Source organism: Meles meles, chromosome 1 (assembly GCF_922984935.1).
Source record: "Meles meles chromosome 1, mMelMel3.1 paternal haplotype, whole genome shotgun sequence".
NCBI lineage: Eukaryota > Metazoa > Chordata > Mammalia > Carnivora > Mustelidae > Meles > Meles meles.
The window spans coordinates 191,996,964-192,020,223 of NC_060066.1; the positions used below are offsets into that span (position 1 = coordinate 191,996,964).

General features: G+C 50.3%; 1 protein-coding gene across 4 annotated transcripts; it reads left to right on the forward strand.

Annotated features, from left to right (window-relative positions):
• Positions 1-310: 310 nt before the first annotated feature.
• Positions 311-19,914, forward strand: A3GALT2 (alpha 1,3-galactosyltransferase 2). 4 transcript variants are annotated; one of them, XM_046013212.1, is made up of 6 exons: positions 345-459; positions 14,118-14,183; positions 17,127-17,210; positions 17,414-17,503; positions 17,785-17,922; positions 18,630-19,914. In XM_046013212.1, exons 4-6 carry the CDS (start codon positions 17,436-17,438, stop codon positions 19,315-19,317), a joined length of 894 nt encoding a protein of 297 aa, XP_045869168.1. In that variant the 5' UTR covers positions 345-459; positions 14,118-14,183; positions 17,127-17,210; positions 17,414-17,435; the 3' UTR covers positions 19,318-19,914. The 4 variants fall into 4 exon arrangements, with proteins under 4 accessions (XP_045869161.1, XP_045869185.1, XP_045869168.1 ...); XM_046013222.1 differs by lacking the exon at positions 345-459 and adding an exon at positions 7,356-10,927; XM_046013205.1 differs by lacking the exon at positions 14,118-14,183 and having other exon boundaries at positions 311-459.
• The last annotated feature ends 3,346 nt before the right edge of the window (positions 19,915-23,260 follow it).

Below are 23,260 nucleotides of genomic sequence, written 5' to 3' on the forward strand. Positions count from 1 at the left end.
TGGCTGAAGCTCCGTGCAGAACAGGATTTTCCCTGGATGGCAAATACCAGAGCCCGAGCCACAGATCTTTTCCAGGGCTCCAAGACACTGACCCTCCAAGACAGGGACCCTCGGGCAGGTGAGAGAAGTCAATACAACATAGCTCAGAGCCTCTGGCCAACCAGTGCTGGCCTTACTCAGATCCACCTTCTTCCAGGTGATTGGCGCCAAAGGGGCTCCAGGCCCCCACCCCATCCTGGGGCCAGCTTCCTCCAGCAGGCACCGCCCCCCCAAGGGAGTCCCTCTCCAGGCTGTTCTCTCTGTCCGCTCCTGTGGGTGTGGTTTCTGACAGCTGGCTTGGAGCTGCTTTGTCCCAGTCACCGGGAACTGGTCATTTCTACCCTGGCTCCGAGCTCAAGGGTTCTTCTTGGCCAGCTGTCTTCCCAGCGTCTCGAACATGGCTCTCAGGGAGGGACTCAGGTGAGTTGGGGACGCTGCGGGGAAAGGTGGGGCGGGACAGCGGACTTGAGAGGAGTTCAGCCTGACCAGCCTGGCCAGAACAGTGGAGGAAGAGGCACAAAGGCCTGCCTGCTGAGTACCAGCTGAGCCATGGTGCTCCTGGGAGAAGGGGACTCTGAAAGAGGACCTTGCTCAAGGGGTCGAGACAGTCCATGAGGCAGAGTGCGGTGGGGGGGACACTGCATCATGAGAGATCTCGTGGATCTTGTCAGGAGAGCTGGGTAGCTCCTCTTGCTTTCCTTAACTCCGAGCCCCCTTGGTGAACAAAAGGAAGAAGACCTAGGGCTGTGTTCTTCACCATAGCCAAGAGCTCTTTCTGGTCCTACTGGGACTGACTGTCCACGATTGAAACTAATGGTTGATCTTCAGCCCCTTCTTGAAAGCCAGGAGGCTGTAGGGGGCAGAGCATGGGGCAGGCTTGAGGGACCACCTTGCGCAGGTGGGAGAAGTGGGGTGCCTCTGAAAACAGCTGAGCGAGGTGTGTGGGAGTATGGGCCAGGCAGAGGCCCCTACGGACTAAGGGCTGCAGAGCCGGGGCCTGGGAGGGGGCAGTGGGAGCTGGCAGGTGCCTACCACAGGCCTAGATCCGGGCACCCTCTGAGCCCTCACCCGGGGCCAGTTGGGGCCCGCTCTGCCTGGCTGCCCTGGCCGAGGCCCAGCGCCCAAGATAAGCATCAACTTTCCCCACCCAGGTTGGGCAGGGGCTGGCTAAAAGTTCAAGACACCTGGGGGCCGAGAGAGGTTGATTCCAGTCTTTTCCTGTCCCAGTAGCAGACTTCGCCCTCTGGGGGTCTGTTCCAGGGCTGGTACTGCAGCCCGCCCTCCAGCGGCCCAGTGAGGTGCGAGCACGGGAGGGTAGAGAAAGTCTTCTGCAGGGGACACCAGTGGGAACGTGAGGTGCCTTGGGGCAATAACAACACAGCCCTGGGAGATGAGCCTCAGGGCTGAGCGGGGCCCGGTCTTAAGGAGCCCCAGATGCTGTGTTCTGGCTCTGGAATCGGACCTCAGTTCAAACCTCAGCTCCGCGGCTTAACCAGCTGGGTGAGCCTGAGCAAGTGCCTGAATGCTTCCGAGCCTCAGTGTCCTCATAAGGTGGAGACAGTCCCGGCGTCTCCTTCAAGGGCCTGGGGGCAGACGTCCATGAGATAGGGACAGAAAACACTCCGCAGGCAGAGGGTCTGCCTCCTAAACAACGTCCGGGATTGTTTGTAAAGAATATAGACTTAACACGGAAGCACACAGTCTTAAGAAAGACTGGGAGTCTTAAGAAAGCTGGGAAAGAGAATGAGAAAACCATTCGTTGCTTTACTCGTTTGCTAAACAGTCGTCACTACCACCAGCCACCAGGCAGGCTCTCGGGTTTGGCACCAAGAATACGAAGTCCAAGAAAACAGGCGCCCACAGGCTGGTGGGGCAGAGGTACAGAGTGTAGCTGGGTATGTGCTGGAGGAGAGGTCTGCCCGGGTCCGAGGGGCACCTGGTGGCAGGTGTTGGTGGGGGCATCGAGGAAGGCATCACGAGGAGGCCGGGTGTTAGAGGTATCCTCTGGAACTTCGTGGTGGTTGGTAGGAAAACAAGAGCAAACACCACAGAGGTGGGGAAGACACAAGGGCAAGTCAGACACTGGAATCCAAATGAGAAGCAGTGAGGCGGGAATGGCCCTGTGGGGTGGGGACAAGGGAGCTTGGGGCTCTGGCAAGGAGGCAGAAGCCAGAGGATTCCGTGATTGACAACTGTGAGGGGAGGGGAAGGGGCCCCACTCAGGTAACTGGGACCAGTCACAGAGAACACAGGACGTCATGATGTCATTTACCAAGATGGAGGAGACGTGAATGGAGAGCAGGGTTCTGAGGAAAATCGAGAGTTCCCTTTTGGCCATTAAATCTGAGGCGCCCTGGGAGACACCCAAGTGGAGAGAGCAGGTGGCACCAGTCCCCCCAAGTGTCCTCTGTCACTGGACCCATGATGCCCAGAACAGTCCCACCAGAGGCCCCAACAGTGATTGGGCCCCTCGCCAGGTCCAGGAGGGAACTCTGACCGAGGGTGTGGTTTAAGATAACTTTCGGTCTTTTCCGTGTGCTCCCCGCCCAGGAGGGAGTCCTTCAACCCTGGCATTTCCTGAGTGACTGGAACGTGTTTTGCTCTTCCTAATAAGCCGTGTCACCACGTCACAGCTGAATTTATGCTAATAAGGTGACTTAAGGTAGGCCCCTCCATAGCCTCAGGGATGGGCCTAGTCACCAGAGAGACCCAGGCATTAGAGGCTTGGAACTTTCGGCCTCACCCTCACCTTGAAGGGAGGGAAGGTGGGGCTGAACACTGGGTCATAAAAACCCCTGAACAGCAGTGTTTGGAACGTTTCCGGGTTCATGAAGGGGTCCAAATGCTCTGGGGGTGGCGCCTTCCAACTGGAAGGGGACAGACGCTCCCAAGCTCTAGACCATTCTGGACGTCGCTCTATGTAGCCCTTCATCGGGGTGTTAGTGAATAAACCAGGAAATGCGAGTAAAGTGCCCCCTGAGTCACATGACCTGTTCTTTGAGCAAATTATGGAACATGAGGAGGGGGTTGTAGGAACCCGGAGGTGAAGTGAGCTGGAGAAGGAGAGGCAGCCCTGAGGGTGACTAGAACACGAGGTGGTGAAGCCAGACAAGAGATGAGTGTGAAGAAATTATTTTCTTCTGTTAGACAACATTAAAAAAAAAATTCCACTGAGGAAATTTGAAGATCCAATTGGCTTTCTTTAATGATTCATGAACCAGGCAGCATCTCTTCTCAGCAGACAGAAAGGAGGAGCTCTGAGGAGACTTATAAAATGGAAGGCTTTTATAGGTAGGAGGGGATGGGGGAAAGGAAGCATCTAGCAAAGAGTGGACTGTTTCAAGCAGGGTCACTTTCCTCTGGGGGAAGGTTTGGGGTCTGTCCAGGCTGACCAGGTAATTGCAGACTGACTGGTTAAAAGACAGATTCCTGTGAGAAATTGGAACTGAAGTTACATTAGATCCTGAATGTTGGTTGGCTGACGGGGGCTGAGTGTCTGTGGCTCCATTTGGGGCCCGCTCTTTCTTTTATAAGAGTTCCCCCCTTTTGATCAGATTCTTGGTTTAATGGAGATGAAACCGTAAGGTGTGGGTGCCCTTCCCAGCCGTCCCTGCAAAGCTCTCCCGCGGCTTGCTGCTGCTCTGCGTGGTACTCGCAGGTCATGACGTCAGGCTCACTGTTTAAGTTAGACGTTCACTCCATTCCCTTCTTGATGCCCCGGTCTCAGGGAGATCATCTGCTTGGGGGTCAGGCCTTCGAACGTGCATGTAAATCGTCTGAGAGAGGACGGTGCCCCAGGATTACTACTGTGATTATCATCAGCGGGACATTTCTTTCTGCCTAGAGAGCACTCAGGAGCCATGGGCCCCAAGACCCAAATCCATCAAAATCAAGTAAGGCAAAGAAAGACCCCAAGGAAGGGGTTACCTTTTTAAGCCAAATGGCTCGCTTGGTGTCCTTCCAGAAGTGAGTTTCAGCTTCCCCAGAAGTGTTCATTCCCCGGGGCAGCGGGAGGTGCTGGGCACAGCCCTGACTCTGTGTTCAGCTCAAAGTTCATCAAGGGCTGTCCTATTATCAGAAACAGCTCCCAAGGGGCGCCTGGGTGGCTCAGTTGATAGAGCGTCTGCCTTGGGCTCAGGTCGTGATCCCAGGGTCCTGGGGTGGAGCCCCACATCGGGTTCCTTGCTCAGCAGTCTGCTTCTGCCTCTGTCTCTGCCCCCGCCACCCCCTATGCTTCCTCTCTTGCTCTATTCTTTTCTCACTCTCTGGCAAATGAAGGAATAAAAACTTAGAAACGAAAACAACTCTGGCCAGAGAGTCTATGGATTTTCACTGTGCAGCTAGTACTCCAGCCCTGGATTTTTGCCACACTTTGAAGTGTTAAGGAGAATGACCTGACCACAGCCTCATTTGTATTCACTCCTGACCAGGGAGTTAGGGACCTGCCAAAAGAAGGAAATCCTGAATCACAAAAGCCACCCGGCAGGTCCTTTCTATCCTGATGATGTAAATGTAGGGGAGCTGACCAATGGGGTGTCTGGGTTTGCTTGTGACAGTTAGGGGCACAGTTAGCTAACCTTCTTAGAGAGGGTGCATTGCCCCTGTAGGCATTCAAAGGCCCAAAGGGGATGAAAGCTGCCACAAAGACAGACCCTGTGGGAGCACAGTCCACTTCCACGAAGGTGGCATTGTGAATGGATTCTGCCTTCATGGTCAGATCAGGGTTTTTAAAAGACAAATCCAGAAGTCTGAAAGGTTACCTCCCTTTAGCAATGGCCCAGGAGATACAGATGAAGGTGTTATCTTTCCAGACCACTAGAATAAAGGAAGGTAAGAAAAGAAGTAATGGTTTTGTCCTGAAAATAGGGAGTTTTGATCTGGTGCCTCGGGTGGGAGCAGTCTGCCTGGATGTGGGCTACTTTTCCCTGTCCATGTGATTGGGAGGGTCCCCAGCATCTGTGCAGGCCCAGCGGCCAGGTGGAGCCTTCTTTAGCTGTGAGATGTGTACCCAAGGTTCAAGTCCCTGAAGTTTGGCTGCCATCGGGGTAGTGAGGAGGACCTGGTATATAATCCCTTCCAAGGAGATTCCGGGCCTTCTCTGGGTGGGTGACTCCCAAGTCAGAAGGGCAGGAGGAAACTTGGAAACATTTGTTTGGGAAGTCATATTTGAAGAAAGTAGAATTGAGGACCTAATTCTGTTTACAGGCATTTAACAAGATGTCAAAGACAATAAACAGGATCAGAATCTAGGACCTACAAAGAGCAAACACAGTTTTTCCCTCTACAATTACCCCTATTTGCCAAACACAATTGCAGTTAAACTAATCTGTTTGCCTTAAGTTGACCTGATTATTTATGTAGGTGCAGTAAGAATAGTGGTTGACCATTCAAGTCCATCTCGTCTTAAGACTGCTTTGCCGAAATTTTTCTTTTTCTTTTCCTTTTTTTTTTTTTTTAAAGATTTTACTTACTTATTTGACAGAGAGAGAGACAGACACTGAGAGAGGGAACTCGAGCAAGAAGGAGTGGGAGAGGGAGAAGCAGGCTTCCTGCTGAGCAGGGAGCCCGATGGGGGGCTCGATCCCAGGACCCTGTGATCATGACCTGAGCTGAAGGCAGATGCCCAATAGGCGCCACTGCTGAAATTTTTCATCAGGGATCTCAGGTTGAACTTTTAAAAGTCTCTCAGGCAGGAAGCCAAGCCAAAGACTCACCATGAAATTTTACCTGACATACCTATCGTTCAGGTGAATTCCTGTCAGTCAAAACCTTGGTAATATAACCAATGCTTCCAATTGTGTCTTATTATGAGAACAGATTCTCATAGAGCTTAGGCAAATAATTAACTATAGAGCCATGAAAAGACCACTCAAGAGTTTCTGAATTTGGGAGGGGATCAGGTAGGAGAAAAAGTCCATCTTTGTCTACAAAAGTATACTTTACTGAATTGCTGTAAATCATACAGTTGAAGAGAAAAGGTTTCCTTAAATATGGAAAAACAAAACATTAAGGAACCAGCAATGTTTCAGACAAAAAGTCATAAAAAATAATCATACTCCTCGTTCTTTCTGTCCCATGTCATTAATACATATTCTGTTTGAATCCAGTTTCCCTATTAGTTCTCAAATTTTTTACCCATTTCAGTTTTATGGTCTTAAAGTTATTAGAAACCTATACTGAATCTCCTTAAAGCTGAAACATGTTTGCAAAAGCATCACAGTAAAACTGAACCATCTGTAAATGACAAAAGACTTAAAATGGCTATGGACAGCAGTGCCAGGGTGGCTCAGTGGGTTAAGCCTCTGCCTTTAGCTCAGGTCATGATCTCAGGGTCCTAGGATCAAGCCCCACTTCGGGCTCTCTGCTCAGCAGGGAGACTACTTCCCCCTGCTTCGGCCTACTTGTGATCTCTCTCTCTGTGTGTCAAATAAATAAATAAAATCTTTTTTTTTTTAAATGGCTGTGGTCAAACAGAATTGACAAGGAAATTTGACTATTTCTATAACATACAACATTTTAAAATAATAACCAGGATTATGACTGATAACACTATACCAGGACATATCAGATTTCCAAGAATTCCACCTAATTTCTCTCTCTTTTTAAAAAGATTTTATTTATTTATTTGCCAGGCAAAGAGAGCACAAGTAGGTAGAGCAGCAGGCAGAGGTAGAGGGAGAAACAGGCTCCCTCCTGAGCAGAGAGCCCAATGTGGGACTCCATCCCAGGAGCCTGGGATCATGATCTGAGCCAGAGGCACACGTTTAACCGATTGAGCCACCCAGGCGACTGAGTTTCTGGAACACTTACCTACTTACACAAATACAACATAAGGAAGGCTTCCTGTTACTTAATTTGACAATGGTTCCTGTATAATTTAACGTATCAAATAAGCCTGATGAGTTTGGCATCTCTCTTTCTATAAGGAGAGAGAACAGTTCTTTTGCAGATTTTCCAAGGATCCTATGGAAACCTCAGAGTTACTTCCAAGCTAAAAAGACTTCTTTTAGGGGCCCCTGGGTGGCTCAGTGGGTTAAAGCCTCTGCCTTTGGCTCAGGTCATGATCCCAGGGCCCTGGGATTGAGCCCCGCATCGTGCCCCTCATCGGGCTCTCTGCTTGGCAGGAAGCCTGCTTCCCTTTCTCTCTCTGCCTGCCTCTCTGTCTATCTGTGATCTCTGTCTGTCAAATAAATAAATAAAATCTTAAAAAAAAAAAGACTTCTCTTAGAATTATATTATGGGGGAAGGGGGACACAGAATTTGTAAAAGATATCAAAGGGTTTGGGTGGCTTTTTGGTGGTTTTTTTTTTTTTAGAGGGGGAGGGGCAGAGGGAGAGAGATTCGTAAGCAGACTCCACACTGAGCGCAGAGCCCGATGTGGGGCTCAGTCTCAGGACCCTGAGGTCATGACCTGAGCCAAAAGAGTCAGACATTTAACCAACTGAGCCACCCAGGCACCCCCGAAGATATAAAGAGGTTTTAAAAAGCTTGATCAAATAAGATCATAGGTCATTGTGAAGCATAACTAGGTTATCTGCTTAACCATAATGACGATTACAGGGTCTGCAGAGATTTAACGAGAGTGAAGGAGTCCTAAAACAAAAACAAGCCCCAAGCTTTCCTAATAGAGAAGTCTGGGTTTTCTTAAGTAACCAGAGATCTGATATGAGACACGGGAAATTATTTTGAGAGGACAAAATCTTTTGTTTCCAGGCAGATCACTTGAAGGTAAAGGAAAACCTGCACAATCTCTCATCAGCTGCAGACCTATAGGCTTAGAAAACTCCATCCTTTTAACAGAGAGGAAACCTATGTACATTTTGTACCTGTGCACTCTGGGGATTAACATTCATTAATTCATTTTTTAAAACGTATATCCATTCCAATCTTAGCCGTCTTGACCGCACATAAAATCCTTTTCCCAAGATTGCTTTTGTACACACCATCTGCCACTTGTTTTTTACAGTCAGATCTCGTCCTGTTTTTCCCATTCCGAATAACCAGCCTTACTTGTAGGGCAAAATTACTTTCTTTTCCCTCAACAAAAATGCATTTCCACTCCTCATACCTTCTCTTCCCGAAAATGCACATGCTGCTTTCGTTTCGTACAGAGGACTGTATTATTTCTCGTAGCTCTAGACAATCGTGAATGGGCTGTTACTGGCAATCTTATGAATATGTTTCATATTCCTAAAAGTATTATGTCCTTCACAGTAAATTTTCCAGTGTGGTACATGTTACTTTGTTTTGAGATGGTCTAGATATTCAGTGAGTTTGACTTAACTCATCACTTACCTTAGCAAAACTTCTAGGTGTTGAGGAGTCAAAAGATTTTGGAAGCTGGGAAGCCTGGGTGACTCAGTCAGTTAAGCATCTGCCTTTGGCTCAGATCATGATCCCAGAGACCTGGGATCAAGTCCCGCATCAGGCTCCTTGCTCCTTGGGGAGCCTGCTTCTTCCTCTGCTGTTCCCCCTGCTTGTGCGTTCTCTCTCTCTCACTCTCTCTCCGACAAATAAATAATAAAATCTAAAAAAAAAAAAATTTTTGAAAACTATTTGCTGTAAAGGTCACCTAGAAATTCTTATCCCATTTATATCTGTTTAAATTATTTAGTCTAACAGATTACCCACAAAATATCATTACAGACATCAAAGTTGGTTATTATCCCAAGTTATTTTTCAGGCTGACAAATTTTTGCAACTGAGATATAAGCTTATTAGTGAAACCCAAGTAGAATAAAAGTTGTATGTCTGTATAGCATTTAATGCTGATAACTCTAAAGACATACTTAATTAAACCAAACTTAAACTAGCTTTAATACTGAATATGTTCCCAGATCACATGAAGCTGAAAAGTATTTGGGTTATTTTCTATTATATTTCTGAGAATTTCAGGAACACTTCATGTAAGTGCTTACTTTTTTTTTTAGCCAGTTAAGTCGAGCTCTTGTACAAATTAATGTGGTCAGTACGGTTTGTAATAGAAAAACACCTATTTAAACACTTTGATCATATAGACAGATGCAGAGACCTTATAGCTTTTTTTTTTTTTTTAATTTTAGCCACAAGGGGCACCTGGGTGGCTCAGTTGGCTAGGCGTCAGTTGGCTAGGCGTCAGTTGGCTAGGCGTCCAACCCTTGATTTCAGCTCAGGTCACAATCTCAGGGTCATGAGATGGAGTCCTGGGTTGGGCTCTGTGCTAGGCGTAGAGTCTGCTCAAGATTCTCTGTCTCTCGCTCAAAAAAATAAATTAAAAAAAAATAAAATTTTAGCCATGAAACCAGTATGGTAATGTAAAAATCACTAGGTGATAAGGGAAGAGTTGGAACAAGTTAAGCTTACCTGCTCAGATGGCTGCCGCTTTTTATTTGTCTTCATGGAGAAGACACTTAAGATTAGTGTTTGTCCTTGACAAGTAATCTAATAGAAGCTGTGGACTAGATTTGGGGCAAGGGAATGTCCATAGCAGTTCCTATGTTTTACAGGCATCTTTCCTCCTTTTCTTCCCACTTCTGTTAAGAATTACAGTGGACCCTTGAACAACATGGCTTTGAACCACAAGGGTCCACTTGCATAATGGATGGATTTTTTTTTTCAGTAAGCACGGTACAGTGCTGTAAATATATCCTCTTACGATTTTTAAATAACATTTTCTTTTCTCTAACTTACTTTATAGTAAGAATACAATATATAATACATACAACATACAAAATATGTGTTAACTGTGTATATTATCTATCAGTAAGGCTTCTGGTCACTAGTAGGCTATTAGTAGTTGAGTTTGGGGGGAGTCAAAAATTATATGTAGATTTTTACAGCCAGGCGGGGAATCAGGTCCCCTAACGCCCTGTTCAGGGTCAAGAGTACTTCCTGAGGTTTGCATTTCAAGGAGATGGCCTAAACCGGAAGACAGTCCTTGGAGAGGATCAGGTAGAGCATTTACATCTCAAAGGCACAGGGAAAGAAAGCAAACTCCTCCTGGAAGGACATGTGTTCCCTAAAGCCAGAATTTTTACTGTACTCACAGGCCCTCTTAGACAAATAGGAGCTAGGTTAATTGTTAAAGGGTGCATTTTGATTTGATTTGATTTTTTTAAATAATCGCTGCACCCAATGTGGGGCTCACTACCTAGAGATCAAGAGTCACGTGCTCTACCAACTGAGCCAGCCAGGTGCCCCATTTTATTTTATTTTTCAGTAAATGCTATGCCCAGTGTGGGGCTTGGACTTGGGGACCTGGAGATCAAGCCCCATGCTCTACTAACTAAGCAAGTCAGGCACCCTTAGAATGGGTAGACTTTGACTTGCTTCTGGAGCTGCAATTTCTGGTCTTGGAAAGATTTGTGGGCTAAGGATAGCTACTTGTAACTCCTCAGAGAATTGAGTTGTAGCCTGGAGGACATCCAAGGACTGACATGACCATCCACCCATGCTGGAAAGATTTTCTTTCCCCCCAAGTACATTAGCTTAAGGGAGGAGATCTTAAAAAAAAAAAGTCATCTGTTCTGAATATCAGCTTCCAATTTGGCCAAATTTATGACCACAGACTATTAAATCCTTTCAAATATTGGGGCACCTGGGCAGCTCAGGTCATGATCCCAGGGTCCTGGGATCAAGCCCCACACACAACAACCCCATGAACCCAAGAGGTATGTATCCTCAAACAAGGGTACAAAAGTTATTATCTTCACAAGATCTAGAGCCATTCCCAGAGACGCATAACCAGTGGCCTGGATTTAGAAAGGAAGGGACAATGTGAAAACTTACTTTTCTCTTTCTACCAGGTACTAAGAGATCCAGGAGAGCTGGCTCTAGTAAGAATATTTTCATCTTTAGCTGCCTTCTTCCAGTCTTTCCCAGGATCCCACTTGCAGGCCCCTGGAGTGAGGTTTGTTTTTTGAAGTAGGCTCCATGCTCAGTATGGAGCCCAACACGGGGCTTGAACTCACAACCTTGAGGTCAAGACCTGAGCTGAGATCAAGAGTTGGGTGCTTAACCAACTGAGCCACACCGTGTACCCCGGGAGTGAGGTTTAAAGTAGAGGGTGTAGTTCCGGCATCTACCAGAATTTGGCCAGTTGTTAAAATTAATTTTAACCTTAGTTTCCCCTTTCCTGTTTAAAGGAATTGCTGGTAGCAGTGTGTGAGAATCCCTTGGAGACCTGTGAACTCTGGGAGGGGCCAGTAAGGGGGCCCACCTTTGGTAGATAAAGGACATTCAAGTTGATGCTGGAAATTTTGCACAGGGCCTTTGAGGACAATGTCTTTTCCAGCTTCACCACTGATTACAACTGAGACATCAGTCCCTCAGCCAGTGTTTTAACTATGGCCCCTGGAAGGTGCAGTGTGAGAGACCCAGATGCTCTTTTAAGTCTCTGGCTTTGCAGCCCTTATAGCTAGAAGGCTTGGTAGACTTTTATGATCTTGCATCTAAATTTTCATTGGCCTTTTGCAATGAAAAAAAAAATTTTTTAATGAAGCTATTCTGGAATCTTGAAGCCTTTGGGAAGTACCAGTTAAAATAGGTATCCCAGGGGCGCCTGGATGGCTCAGTGGGTTAAAACCTCTGCCTTTGGCTCAGCTCATGATCTCAGGGTCCTGGGATCAAGCTGCACATCGGGCTCTCTGCTCAGCAGGGAGCCTGCTTCCCTCTCTCTCTCTGCCTGCCTCACTGCCTACTTGTGATCTCTGTCAAATAAATAAATAAAATCTTTTTAAAAAATAAAATAAAATAAAATAGGTATCTATCCCATTCAGTTGGTTTGATTTGGGAAATCTTCCCCCCCACCGCTTTTTTTTTTTTTTTCAGATTTACTTGAGAAAGAGCGAGAGTGGGTGGGGCGGGGGGAGAGAGAATGAACCTTAAGCAGACAAGCTGAGCATGTTGCCCAACACGGGGCTTGATCCCACAACCCTGAGATCATGAACTGAGTAGAAATCAAGAGTTGGCCACTTAACCGACTGAGCCACTCAGGTGCCCTTGGGAACCATGGGAACCCTTGCCTTTAAGTGCACTTCTTACATGAGTGATCTTGTCTAATAGAATGTTCTCCATAATGGCAACTGTAGTTCTAGGCTGCTTTAGTAAAATTATGCCATTTCATGATATCAATCTTTTAAAACTGTAGTTCTTAGACATAAAATAAGTCAGTGTGCTGGAAGATGGCATGCTCGACTCTAGAACTTAAGGATCCCATTATCATCACTATTGTCTCATAATAATAAAGCCTTTGAGTCTCTCAGAACCAAATTAATACTTGAAAGGGACGTGCTGCTGGACTGGGTATTATGAGATGTTTTACACTGTTCTCATTGCACAGAAATTTTCTTAAGGCTGGCAGGAGCCCTAGTAACTCAGCCTAACCTAATACATGAGTTTTGAGGTTAGGTGGCAAGTGCTATAACAGTTTTTAAATGCTTGACCCATGCCCACCAATTTTTGGAGCTTTCTGGCTTCTGCGACTCCCACTAGCGATAGCCTCTACCTTATGTGTGTATTAACAGAAACCAAGTAACCACAGAAGTGGGCCTGTGGGATTGCAGGGATTTCAGACTAAACTGAGGGCTTGGGGCTTGGGTTCTGAGTGGAACCCTGTGCTCGCTCAAGCTGACCAGCCCCAGACCAGAAAGCCAATGAGATCAGGAGTTTGACATTAGGAAAGACAGTGGAGCTCAGAACCAAGGGGAACTTACCGAGGCCCTCCCTCAGAAACACGGAGAAAGAGAATTCAAAAGGCTCACGGGTACCATGCCTGTGTTTCTCATTGTCCCCAAAGCCACCAGAAGTCTCCTTTGATCCTATCGGTGCCACCCAATCTGTTTAAAAAAAAAAAAATTCAGCTAAGTACATTTGAAGATCAAATTGGCTTTCTTTAATGATTCATAAATCGGGCAGCATCTCATCTCAGCAGACAGAACAGAACTCTGAGGAGCTATACAAAATGGAAGTCTTTCATAGCAGGAGGGGATGGGGGAAAGGAAGCTTCTAGCAGTTAAAGAGTGGACTGTCCAAGCAGGGTCACTTTTCTCTGGGGGAAGGCGGACAATCTCAGCAGGGCTGACCAGGGAATTCCAGATGACTGGTTAAAGGTATATTTCTGGGACGAGTTGAAACTGCAATTAGGTGCTGATTGGTTTGGTTTGCTGACTCCATTTGGGCCCCATTTCTCCTTTACCAACAACAAAATGAACACCTGCTTATTGTATGGTAGAACGTGACAGACACATATCAAGTAGAAATTCCTCTTCCCTCCACTCTCAGCCCCCCACTAACTGGTCCGTCTTCTGAATCATGCCATCCTGTACAGCAGCCACCAGCGCTGTGTGGCTCCCAAGCACTGGAAATGCGGCTGATTCCAACTGAAATGTTCTACAAGTCTAAAAAACACTGAATTTTGTATTTAGACTTAGAACAAAACAAGAATATAAAACATCTTCACAATTTTGTATCGATTATACGTTCAAAGGATATTTTGGGTTAAATTAAAATATTATTAAAATTCATTTCAGCTGTTTCACATTTTCTATGTGACTACTAGAAAATTTCAATTCATACATGTGGCTCACATTCTCCTTTTTTTTCTTTTAAGATTTTATTTATTTATTTGAGAGAAAGAGAGCACACAGAGGGGGAGAGGGAGAAGCAGACTCCCTGCTGAGCAGAGAGCCCAGTGTAGGGCTTGATCCCAGGACCCCGAGATCATGACCTGAGCCAAAGGCTGATGCCCAACTGACTAAGCCACCCAGGCACCCTGACATTGTTCTTCTACTGGACAGTGCTGATCTAGATCTTTCCCTCCATGTTTATAAAAGACTGCAGATCTGCACGTCTAAAAGTGCCTGGGTACACAGGTGTGGGGGCTTTCCCCTCCCAGAAGTGGGATCAGCCTCTGTATATACTGTTGTTCCCTTTTCCGTTTACTACATCAGGACCTCTTTTCCAGAGAGTACACATACCTCCACCTCATCCTTCTAGGGGTTGTGTGTCTTTCCGTGGTTTAGATGTGCCTAACTCATTCATCCAGTTCCCCGCTGGTCAGCACTGGGGTTGCCGACATCCATTTGCTTTTTCCGACACAGCTACAAGACTGTCCTTGGTGTGCCTGCTGTGAGTCTCCATTTCTAGAGGTGGGAAAGCCAAGTCAGGTGAGAGCACTTCACGTGGGACAGCGAGGGGGCCGGGCTCTGAAGGCTCCCTGGACAGGGCTAAGAGGGTAGATTCCGTCTTGCACACAGCAGGAAGCCTTAACACAGCTTCGTTGTGGTGGTTGTTTTTCTAAATTGCTAACTCTGTATTTTTCCTTCATTAAAAAAAAGCAATATAAGCACATTACAAACAACTGGAAGGGAAAAATAAAGGAAAACAAAACCCTACTGTAACTTACTGCCTAGACACTTCTAAGGTTTCCTTTTTTAGTCTTATTTTCTGGTGCATATTTTAATTCCTGCTAAATTATAATCATACTGCTCATTAATTTTAGAACCTGCTTCCCCCGCGAAGCTTCCTGGGTAAGCATTTTTCCATGTGACCACAGAGTTGCCAGTAAAGGGTGATTTAGTCAGTCCGTGGGCTGACTGCTGGGGCCTGTGCAGCAGCCCACGCAAGGCCTTCTCAGTGGGGCTTCGAGTGGGGATCCAGCCAAGTCCAAGTGCCTCTCCTAAAAGAAACACACGGTCCTCCACGGATCCCTGCCCCTCAGCCCCCTCTCGTTCCTGTCCTCCTCCCTCTTTCCAGCTGCATTTCTGGGAGCTGCCCAGGCCCCCTGCCTCCACTGCTGCACCTCGGCTCACTCCTCTCCCCACCCCATGGGACACTCGGGCCCCTGGCCCTGGAACCATGACCAAGTCCTGCCCAGCCCACTGCCTTGACAACCCTTCACCACTGACTCCTCAACCCACCCCCACAACCAACACCCTGGTTCACATCGCCACTAGCCCGAGGGCTGACAATGGCTTGGAGCCGACCCTCTGGCCTCCGGCCCTACTCCCGCACCCCCAGCGTCCAGGCTTAAAAGCTCAGCTGCGGATAAAAATCTGACTGCACCACTCCCTGGGGAAAGTATCTTTCAGGACTCCCCATGGTTCTCAAGATGAAGCCCAAACCCCTTTGCGTGGAATGCAAGTTGGGGTGTGATCTGGCCTTGGCTTACCTCCAGCCTCACCTCTCCCCACTCCCCCCTGCACTGCACCCTGCAGAATGGCCCGCAGGGTGGTACATACCCCAAGCTTCCTCTCATCTCTCACTTTTGTACATTGTTCGTTTTCTTCTCATAGGCCTCCCTCCCTGCTCTGCTACCTTCTTGAGAGGCCACCTCCTCCAAGAAGCCTCCCTGACTTCCTCCCCATTTTCAAGGCTCAGTTGCCACCCTCCAATTTGCCCTCAGAGCATCTTGTATTTATACTAATTGCAGCCTTACTGTGCTGTGTTCCTCTCTTCGCCATCTGTCATCTGACCCCTTCCCTCTCTTTCTGACCACCCACATCCTCCTGACTGCATTCCAAGAAGACGAGGTCTGTGCCTCGCTCACCTCAGAAGCTTTGACCTAGCAAGTGCTTGATTCTGAGCTTGTGTCTAGTAAATATAGGGTGAATGCCAGAATAAGCAAAAACTGATGAACATCTTCACACATCAACTTTTTCCATAGTGAACAGGTTCCCAGAAGTTGGGGAGATTGGATAAAAGGGGAGACCTAGCAGCCTTCACCCCCGCTGACAGCATGAAAGTGTCTACCTCACTGTATCCCTGCAGCGCTGCTCTTGGAGTTCCGGGATGGAGTCCCATATCGGGCTCCCTGCTTGGCAGGGAGTCTGCTTTTCCCTCTGACCCTCCCACTTCTCATGCTCATTCTCTCTCTCACACTCTCTCTCTCAAATAAATAAATAAAATCTTAAAAAAAAAAAAAGCTCATTTTACAGGTAAAACATGCCAGCCTGTTCTAATTTGTATGTCTTTGGTTACTAGTGAGGGGAACATTTCCGCACTTATTTGCCTCCTGGATGCATTTCTTCTTGGACGATTGGTCGTGTTATGGGGACACTGTTAAGGCAGGCGGGCATTTTCCAGAATGGCTTTGGGGGCCATGTGGGGAGTGGCTGGGAGCAGAGAAATTGGTGTCCCAATGATCCCGGGGATGGGCATGCAGGCAGAGTCGCTGGGGGTGAGTGGGGGGACCCTCCGGCCTCCAGCTGAGGGCACAGCAGGAGGTAAGCGCGGGGTTGGGGAGGGCGTCAAGGAGGCCAAGTCAACCCAACCTGGTGACTGACAGCAGACGAGGGTGAGGGAGAGGGAGGGAGGGGAGCAGCCAGGTTTCTGGCTTAGCCAACTGAACAGAAGGAGGGGCTGTGTGCTGAGATAGTGGGCAGGTGGATGCAGGCACGCACACGCCACCACCACCACAAGGTGCCTCTCCAAGCTACCTACTAGAGACACCTGCTGATGAAAAGCAAAGCGGGATAGCAGAGGCGGCCAGGAGGCAGGAATGTCTGACCAGGCAGGCTTCTTGAAAGAGACTGTGGGAGCCAGACTCCGGAAGGACTTGTAGGGCAGCGAGTGGAGTTGGGAGGATGTCCAGGGCATCGTGGGGGTCCGCTCCGGAAGAAGAAGAGTAAGAGCACAGTCAGAGTGTACCGAGCTGGCACTGTGTGAGGCCTTGCTCGAATTGCTTGGCTTTATGCAATCAACAGCATATCGGGAAGCTAGGGGAAAGGGTCAGGAAGCCCTTCGGATACTGAGAGGGAAAAACCTCAAAGACAATGGTCGGTGGAGGCAGTGGAAAGTGTGAGAAGCAGAACAGCCTGTCTGCTGTGCTACCACGTTTATATTTGCCTGTACATGCACAGACCACTTCTGGAAGGAGGCCCAAGGAAAGAGTGGTACTGGCTTGCCTCCACGTAGAGCGGCTGTGTGGCCGGGACCAGGAAAGACTGCACTGCGTATACTCTTTTGTACCTCTGAATGCCTGCCTGTGCCATGCGAATAGGGTAGATCTGTATTCAGAAATAAACATGAAACATTAAAATTACATAAACAATTTCTCATGTGTATGTGTGTATATAAATGAGTTGCTAATGCCCTTCCCCACCACCCAGGACCTGGAAGAGAATCTTCTGTTGGCTGATCCTCCTTGCGCTGGGCCTCCCAGGGCTGCTCCAGTATGGGCTTCCCATAGTCAGGTACAACCCCCCTCTCCCAGTGCTCAGCGTGGGAACCGGCAGGGTCAGGGTTAAAGTGGCTCCTTCCAAGTGTGGGTGGTGGGTGGTGCCTGTCTTGGCTGCACACTTGGCCTTGTGGGCTCTCCCTCCTTGCAAAGAGCAAAGTGGAGGGGCCCTGAGCTGGCTGTCACGCCTCTCCCTCACTGCCGCCCCCCACCCCACAGGCATCTGGAAGCCCTCATCCCCATGGGCGTCTGCCCTTCTGCCAGAATGGCCCTGCTGCGAGACAACTTCACGGGTCCCCTGAATCCCTGGTAAGGAGCCAATGCCCACACACCCTCCACAGCTCTGGCCCTGCCCTCCTCACATCCCTCACCCCAGCGGGACTGGGTACTCCTTCCGGTGGCCCCATCAGGTCACACATCTCCAGATCCTCCCCATCGGATCTAGGCTAGGGATCTCTAGGGACAGGGGCTGGGACACAACCATTTGTGGGTCCCCAGGGCCCAGCCCCGGGGAAGTGAACGTGCAACCAGTGAACGTGCACCAAATGGGTGGACGAATGGACCTATCTCTCCATCCCTGCCCTGGCCAGGGCCCGGCCTGATGTCCTGACCTGTACCTCCTGGGGGGCCCCCATTATTTGGGATGGCACCTTCGACCCAGCTGCAGCCCAGCAAAAGGCTCTACAGCAGAACCTCACCATTGGTCTGACTGTCTTTGCTGTAGGCAGGTAAGGCTTAGGGAGGGGTGCCATGCTGTCAAGGCAGGGAGTAGAGCCGGTGTGCATGTGATGTAGGGGTGGGGAACCCCGTGGGCCACAAGATCCTCAAGTGAAAGAGTCAAAGACAGCACCTCTAGTCCCAGACTCCCAGGAAGAAGGCAGGACTGTTCTTTCCCCACCCAGGGACCATCCTGGTTATCTATGTAAGGAACTGAAAACAGTTGTTATTATAGCTCCTGATTCTGTGGGCAGGAATTCCCACAGGACTCCGTAGGAAGGGCTCTTTGCTGCTCCCCAGGGTCTGAGCCTCCCCTGGGATGGCCGACTGCTAAACACCCGTGGGGCACCTGTCTCCACGCAGGCTTCTGCGCAGCTAGCTGGGCTCCCTCGGGTCCCTGCGGCATCAAGGCTCTAACTTGGTAAGAGAAGGCTCAGAGCCCTAGCGAAGCAAGGGCTAATGCTCCCCAGTCGACCAAAGAAAGGGCCAGCACAGCCTCTGTGCCGTGGCACCCTATTGATGCAGGCAGGTAGTGGGAGCCCACGTTCAAGGGAAGGAACCCAGGGCTCCTCAGGGCAGCAGAGGCAAGCAGTCTGCACTCATTTGTGCCCGCCGGGAAAGCTGCGGTTGGAGGACTGCGGAGTGGAGCGGAGGCCGGCGCGGAGCCGGATCCCGGTGGGCGCCGCGCTCAGCCTGATCCGCCCCGCCCGTCCGGCAGGTACCTGGAGAAGTACCTGGCGCGCTTCCTGGAGACGGCCGAGCGGCACTTCATGCTGGGTCAGCGCGTGGTGTACTACGTGTTCACCGAGCGCCCGGCCGCTGTGCCCCGCGTGGCGCTGGCGCCTGGCCGCCGGCTGCGCGTGGAGCGCGTGGCCCGCGAGCGGCGCTGGCAGGACGTGTCCATGCAGCGTATGCACACGCTGCACGAAGCGCTGGGCGGGCGGCTGGGCCGCGAGGCGCACTTCGTGCTCTGCATGGACGTGGACCAGCACTTCCGCGGCGCCTTCGGGCCCGAAGTGCTGGCCGAGTCGGTGGCGCAGCTGCACGCCTGGCACTACCACTGGCCGCGGCGGCTGCTGCCCTACGAGCGCGACGCGCGCTCGGCCGCCGCGCTGGCGCCGGACGACGGCGACTTCTACTACCACGCGGCGGTGTTCGGGGGCAGCGTGGCCGCGCTGCGCGGACTGACGGCGCACTGCGCGCGGGGCCTGCAGCGGGACCGCGAGCGCGGCCTGGAGGCGCGCTGGCACGACGAGAGCCACCTCAACAAGTTCTTCTGGCTGCACAAGCCCGCCAAGGTGCTGTCGCCCGAGTTCTGCTGGAGCCCCGAGATCGGCCGCCGGCCCGAGATCCGCCGGCCGCGCTTGCTCTGGGCGCCCAAGGAGTACGCCGCGCTGCGCGATTAGGCCCCGCTGGGCCAGGAAGGGGGCCCCGGAACCCGTGCGGGTGCCCCGGAGAGCTGCGAGAGCTTGGACGCAAACAGCCCTGCCCGGTCCGGCCAGGGGCCCGGCTGTGGGATCGTGGCGGTGGGAGGAGGACCGTGGCCTTTGGGGAGCTTATCGCTGGGAGGAAAAGATCCCCTTTCCCCCACTTTCTACAGGGACAGACGACGACAGAGACAGTAGCGCCTTGGCCAGGCTGCCTCTACACCTTTCACCTCTGACCTTACTGGATTCGGCTGATGCCTCCAGGAAAGCTCTTTTTAGCCCGTCACCCACCACCGTCCCCAACCCCCCGTTTAATAAAGAGACTGAGACACGAAAAGGCAACGTAGCTGCCTGAGGACACAGAGAATCTGTGAGTCAGTCTGGGCAGCAGCTGCACAGCCAGCCCTGGCTCTCGCTCTGAAAAGACAATGGCTTCTGGGCCAAGAGGAGAAAGCTTCCGCTGCAGGAGAAACGTGGTGGTATCTGAGTTCTTGGCTTTGCCCTTCCACCTCCCCTGCCCTCAAGCATAGTTTGTACATATTTAAGTAATATTGTAATAAAATTATTTCAAGTGTCTTTATGGCCCTCTCTTCTGGGCACTGTCCACAAAAAGGGCATTTCCTTGATGAAGGGCCAATAGGGCTGTCTGACCAGTAAGTTTCCTTACCCAGGACCGCTATCCAGTCTTCATCCTCAGTGGGGGAGAAACACAAGCTCTGAACAGGAGGCGAAATCATCAGGCCCTCCAGAAACGGCGGTCACAGTGCCAAGGAGACAGAGAAGGCAGCAGTTGGGAAAACTGAGGCCCTGGGATGATGGGATTTCACCCCAGGCCCCCTGAATCCTTCACGTAGTGTTCTCACAGACCTTGCGTTGTTAACAGCCTCCACTGTTCCTCTAAAGGACTGCAGTTCTGGGATAAATCACCCCTGATGATTTTCAGAATCTGATCATCTCCACAAGCAAATTCCACTTATTCATGGTATGACTTAAGAGATCTCTCCCCTCTCAAAAACAGTTTGAAGTCCCCCAGTGCCTCCCACCCCAAACTAGATGAGCAAAACCCAGAAGGCCATTTGGATTCTGGATGAGGGATAAAAACAGGCTAGGTGTGCCTAAGAACAGGTTATCACTTGATGACTTTGAACTGGAACATCCCTTCCTCTGGTGGGCACTTGTACGCCACCTTACCCTGTCATATTCACCGAGGGCCACCCCCACCGACCTTCACCATCCCTGGGCCATGAGAGACCTGAGCACGAGCTAGGAAGATCTGGTTGGGGCGGGGGGGGGGGGGAATCTCTTCCTCTTCTCACTCTGCACGTGACTGTGGACAAGTCCCTTACCTTTGCTGAGTCTCGGTTTTCTCATATGTCAGGTGGGGATGTCGATCACTCTCCTCGTGGAGGTTGTTGTGGTGCTCCAGAAAACGTAATATGCCTTCTCCCTCTCCTTCCTTGCCCCTTCTCCAGCAAGTTCACAGTGCCAAGGCTCTGCCAAGAGAACGGCCATTTCCTGTCTTAAAGAGGAAATGATGGCACAGGCAGGGGTTTCCATGTGCTAGGCTGGGGCAGCTTCGTGCTGTGGGTGGAGACCTTCCTGAGGACAGGGAAGGGTCAAGGCAGATGCACCATGGAACAAACGACCTCTTGGGAGTGTCCCTCTCCTTTGTCTTACCCAGAGGCCCTCACCGGGGGTGGGGGCATTAGAGGCACTCGGGGCAGAAGCAGGAATCACAAGGCGGGGTTCAGCTCTTTCTGCAGCCACCTCCATCCATGTCACTGTCAATCAGCACTGTCCTCAGCACCTGCTGGGGGCCTCAGAGGCAGTGGAAGCTCCTGAGGGCTTCCAGGTGGGCAGGTGAAAAGCAGACTCCCAGTCCTCGGAGGGTGGCTCCTCCATGTCAAATTTTCTATCTGGCCCTGCTGCCCCACCCTGCCAGGCCAGCTCAGTTGCCACCCCCTGAAATTGCCAAACATCATCAGCTGTCTAGTCAGGCTTCACTGATCATAAGGGGCTTAGATCGACCAAGGCCACATCAAATAGTGACAGTCATGATTACATTCACACCAGGCACAGTTCTAGGCATTAGACATATATGGATTCATTTAATCCTCACATCCGCCCTGCAGATTGGTTACTATTATGTCGCTCATCATACATATGAGAAAATCGGGTACAGAGAGGTTACATATGTAACTTGCTCCATGTCACACCATCACTTAAACTCGCTGATGTGAGAACAAGCAGGAAATTAAACCTGGCCAGAAGGTGGAGATGGGAAGTCAGGAACCGAGTGTGACACACGCTCTCAGGCTACTCCCTTCAGCTCTGTCTGCTTCTGTCTGCCTCTGTCCTGCTTGTGTCTGGCCAAACACACATCCCAACCCCTGGACCACACGGTCTTCTGGCTCAGGAGTCCACCATCTCCTGACTTACTCCGCAACCATGGACTGGCAAAGCTGGTTGGAGAGTCAGTGGTGTGCTGGTAAGCGTTTAGCAACTGACTCTTCCGGGAATAAGAAAGCCCCCATTTGCAGCCTTTGCCAGTTTCTGTTGTATGAATCCCACCATGGCTGATTTCAAAGTACAACATTCACTGAACGTGGAGTTGGGAAGAGGTGTGCCCAGTCCACTCTCATAAACCGTAATTGCCAGTACACACCTCAGGTGCCACTGGGTAGCTCAGGTCTAAGGCTCCCGCAGCAGAGTCAGGTGTCCACCGCTGGCCAATCAGTTGTGGCCGGGATCGGGTCATGTGATACAAACATGGCTGCCCTTCACAGCCTAGAAGGCCATGGGAGGTTGATTTCAGAGAAGACAATGAGGCCTGTGAAGTTATCCAAGACATGTTCCTGGCAACTCCACACCTATTTCCCCCTCCAGATGTTAGCACGTCTGGTTTCCTTTTGGGGAGATGTACCACAGATTGAGGTTTCACCCTCTGCTCCAGGCTTAGAGAAACGGGCTCTAGGTCTCAGCCAATCAAGTACAAACATTCTGGTCACAGTGATTGGTTCGGGGATGGTACCTAAACCAGTCCCAATCACATCTCCTTTATGGAAGACCCAATCAGACTTTTGGGAGAAAGACTGCAGGAAATCGAGCCCGGAGGCTGGAGCTGCTGACTCCACAGGAGCCCAATGATGAAACCAACTCTGAGAACAAAGCCAAGTGGAGAGCTGGAGACACCGCTGGGTCCTGAGGCTGGCCTCACACCCTCACTGTTCTGTTATGTAAGCCAATACATCCGTGTTTGGATTGGGCTTTCTATCACTTGGAGCCAAGTCTTGACACCCAAGGCCTATGAGGGCTCAGGTTGAATTCCTGAAGGTGAGCTTCATGGTGACTCTTGGTAGAGTCACTTCTGCCTAAGGATGCCCAGCCGAGGGCCAGCCTTGGTAAACTTTGGGGGAATTAATTCCTGCATTTCCCTCTCAGGCAATCAAAACACTGATCCACATGGGGAAGATGTATGTGAAGGGGACGTCTTCATTCTCTCAATCATTGGAATTGCTCCCACAAGTCCGGGCACTCATAATGGACCCCCAATGGTAGGCACGGTAACGGGATGTGGCTGCCCCTCTGGGAGTGGGAGCTGTGAACCTCACCAGTGGACCCCATCCATCCCAAAAGGCTTCACTCAGAATGAGACCAACATGGGTGAAATTTGTGTTCCTGCCACTGAATTGCAACTTGAGCCTCAGCAAATAACCCCTCTTGGTTTGCTGCCCCCCCTCACACACAGGGGGCTGTAGGGTAACCAACACCAAGCACTTGGCTCAGCAGCTGGGGTGAGGCTGCTGTAAGGGGCCATGTCTCTTCCTCCCCAAGTCTGGGGGGCGGGGGAGGGGAGAGGAGCAATGGAAAGGTGCCCCCCAGCCCTGCCCTCGCACAGAGCACGCCACACACCACCGCCACC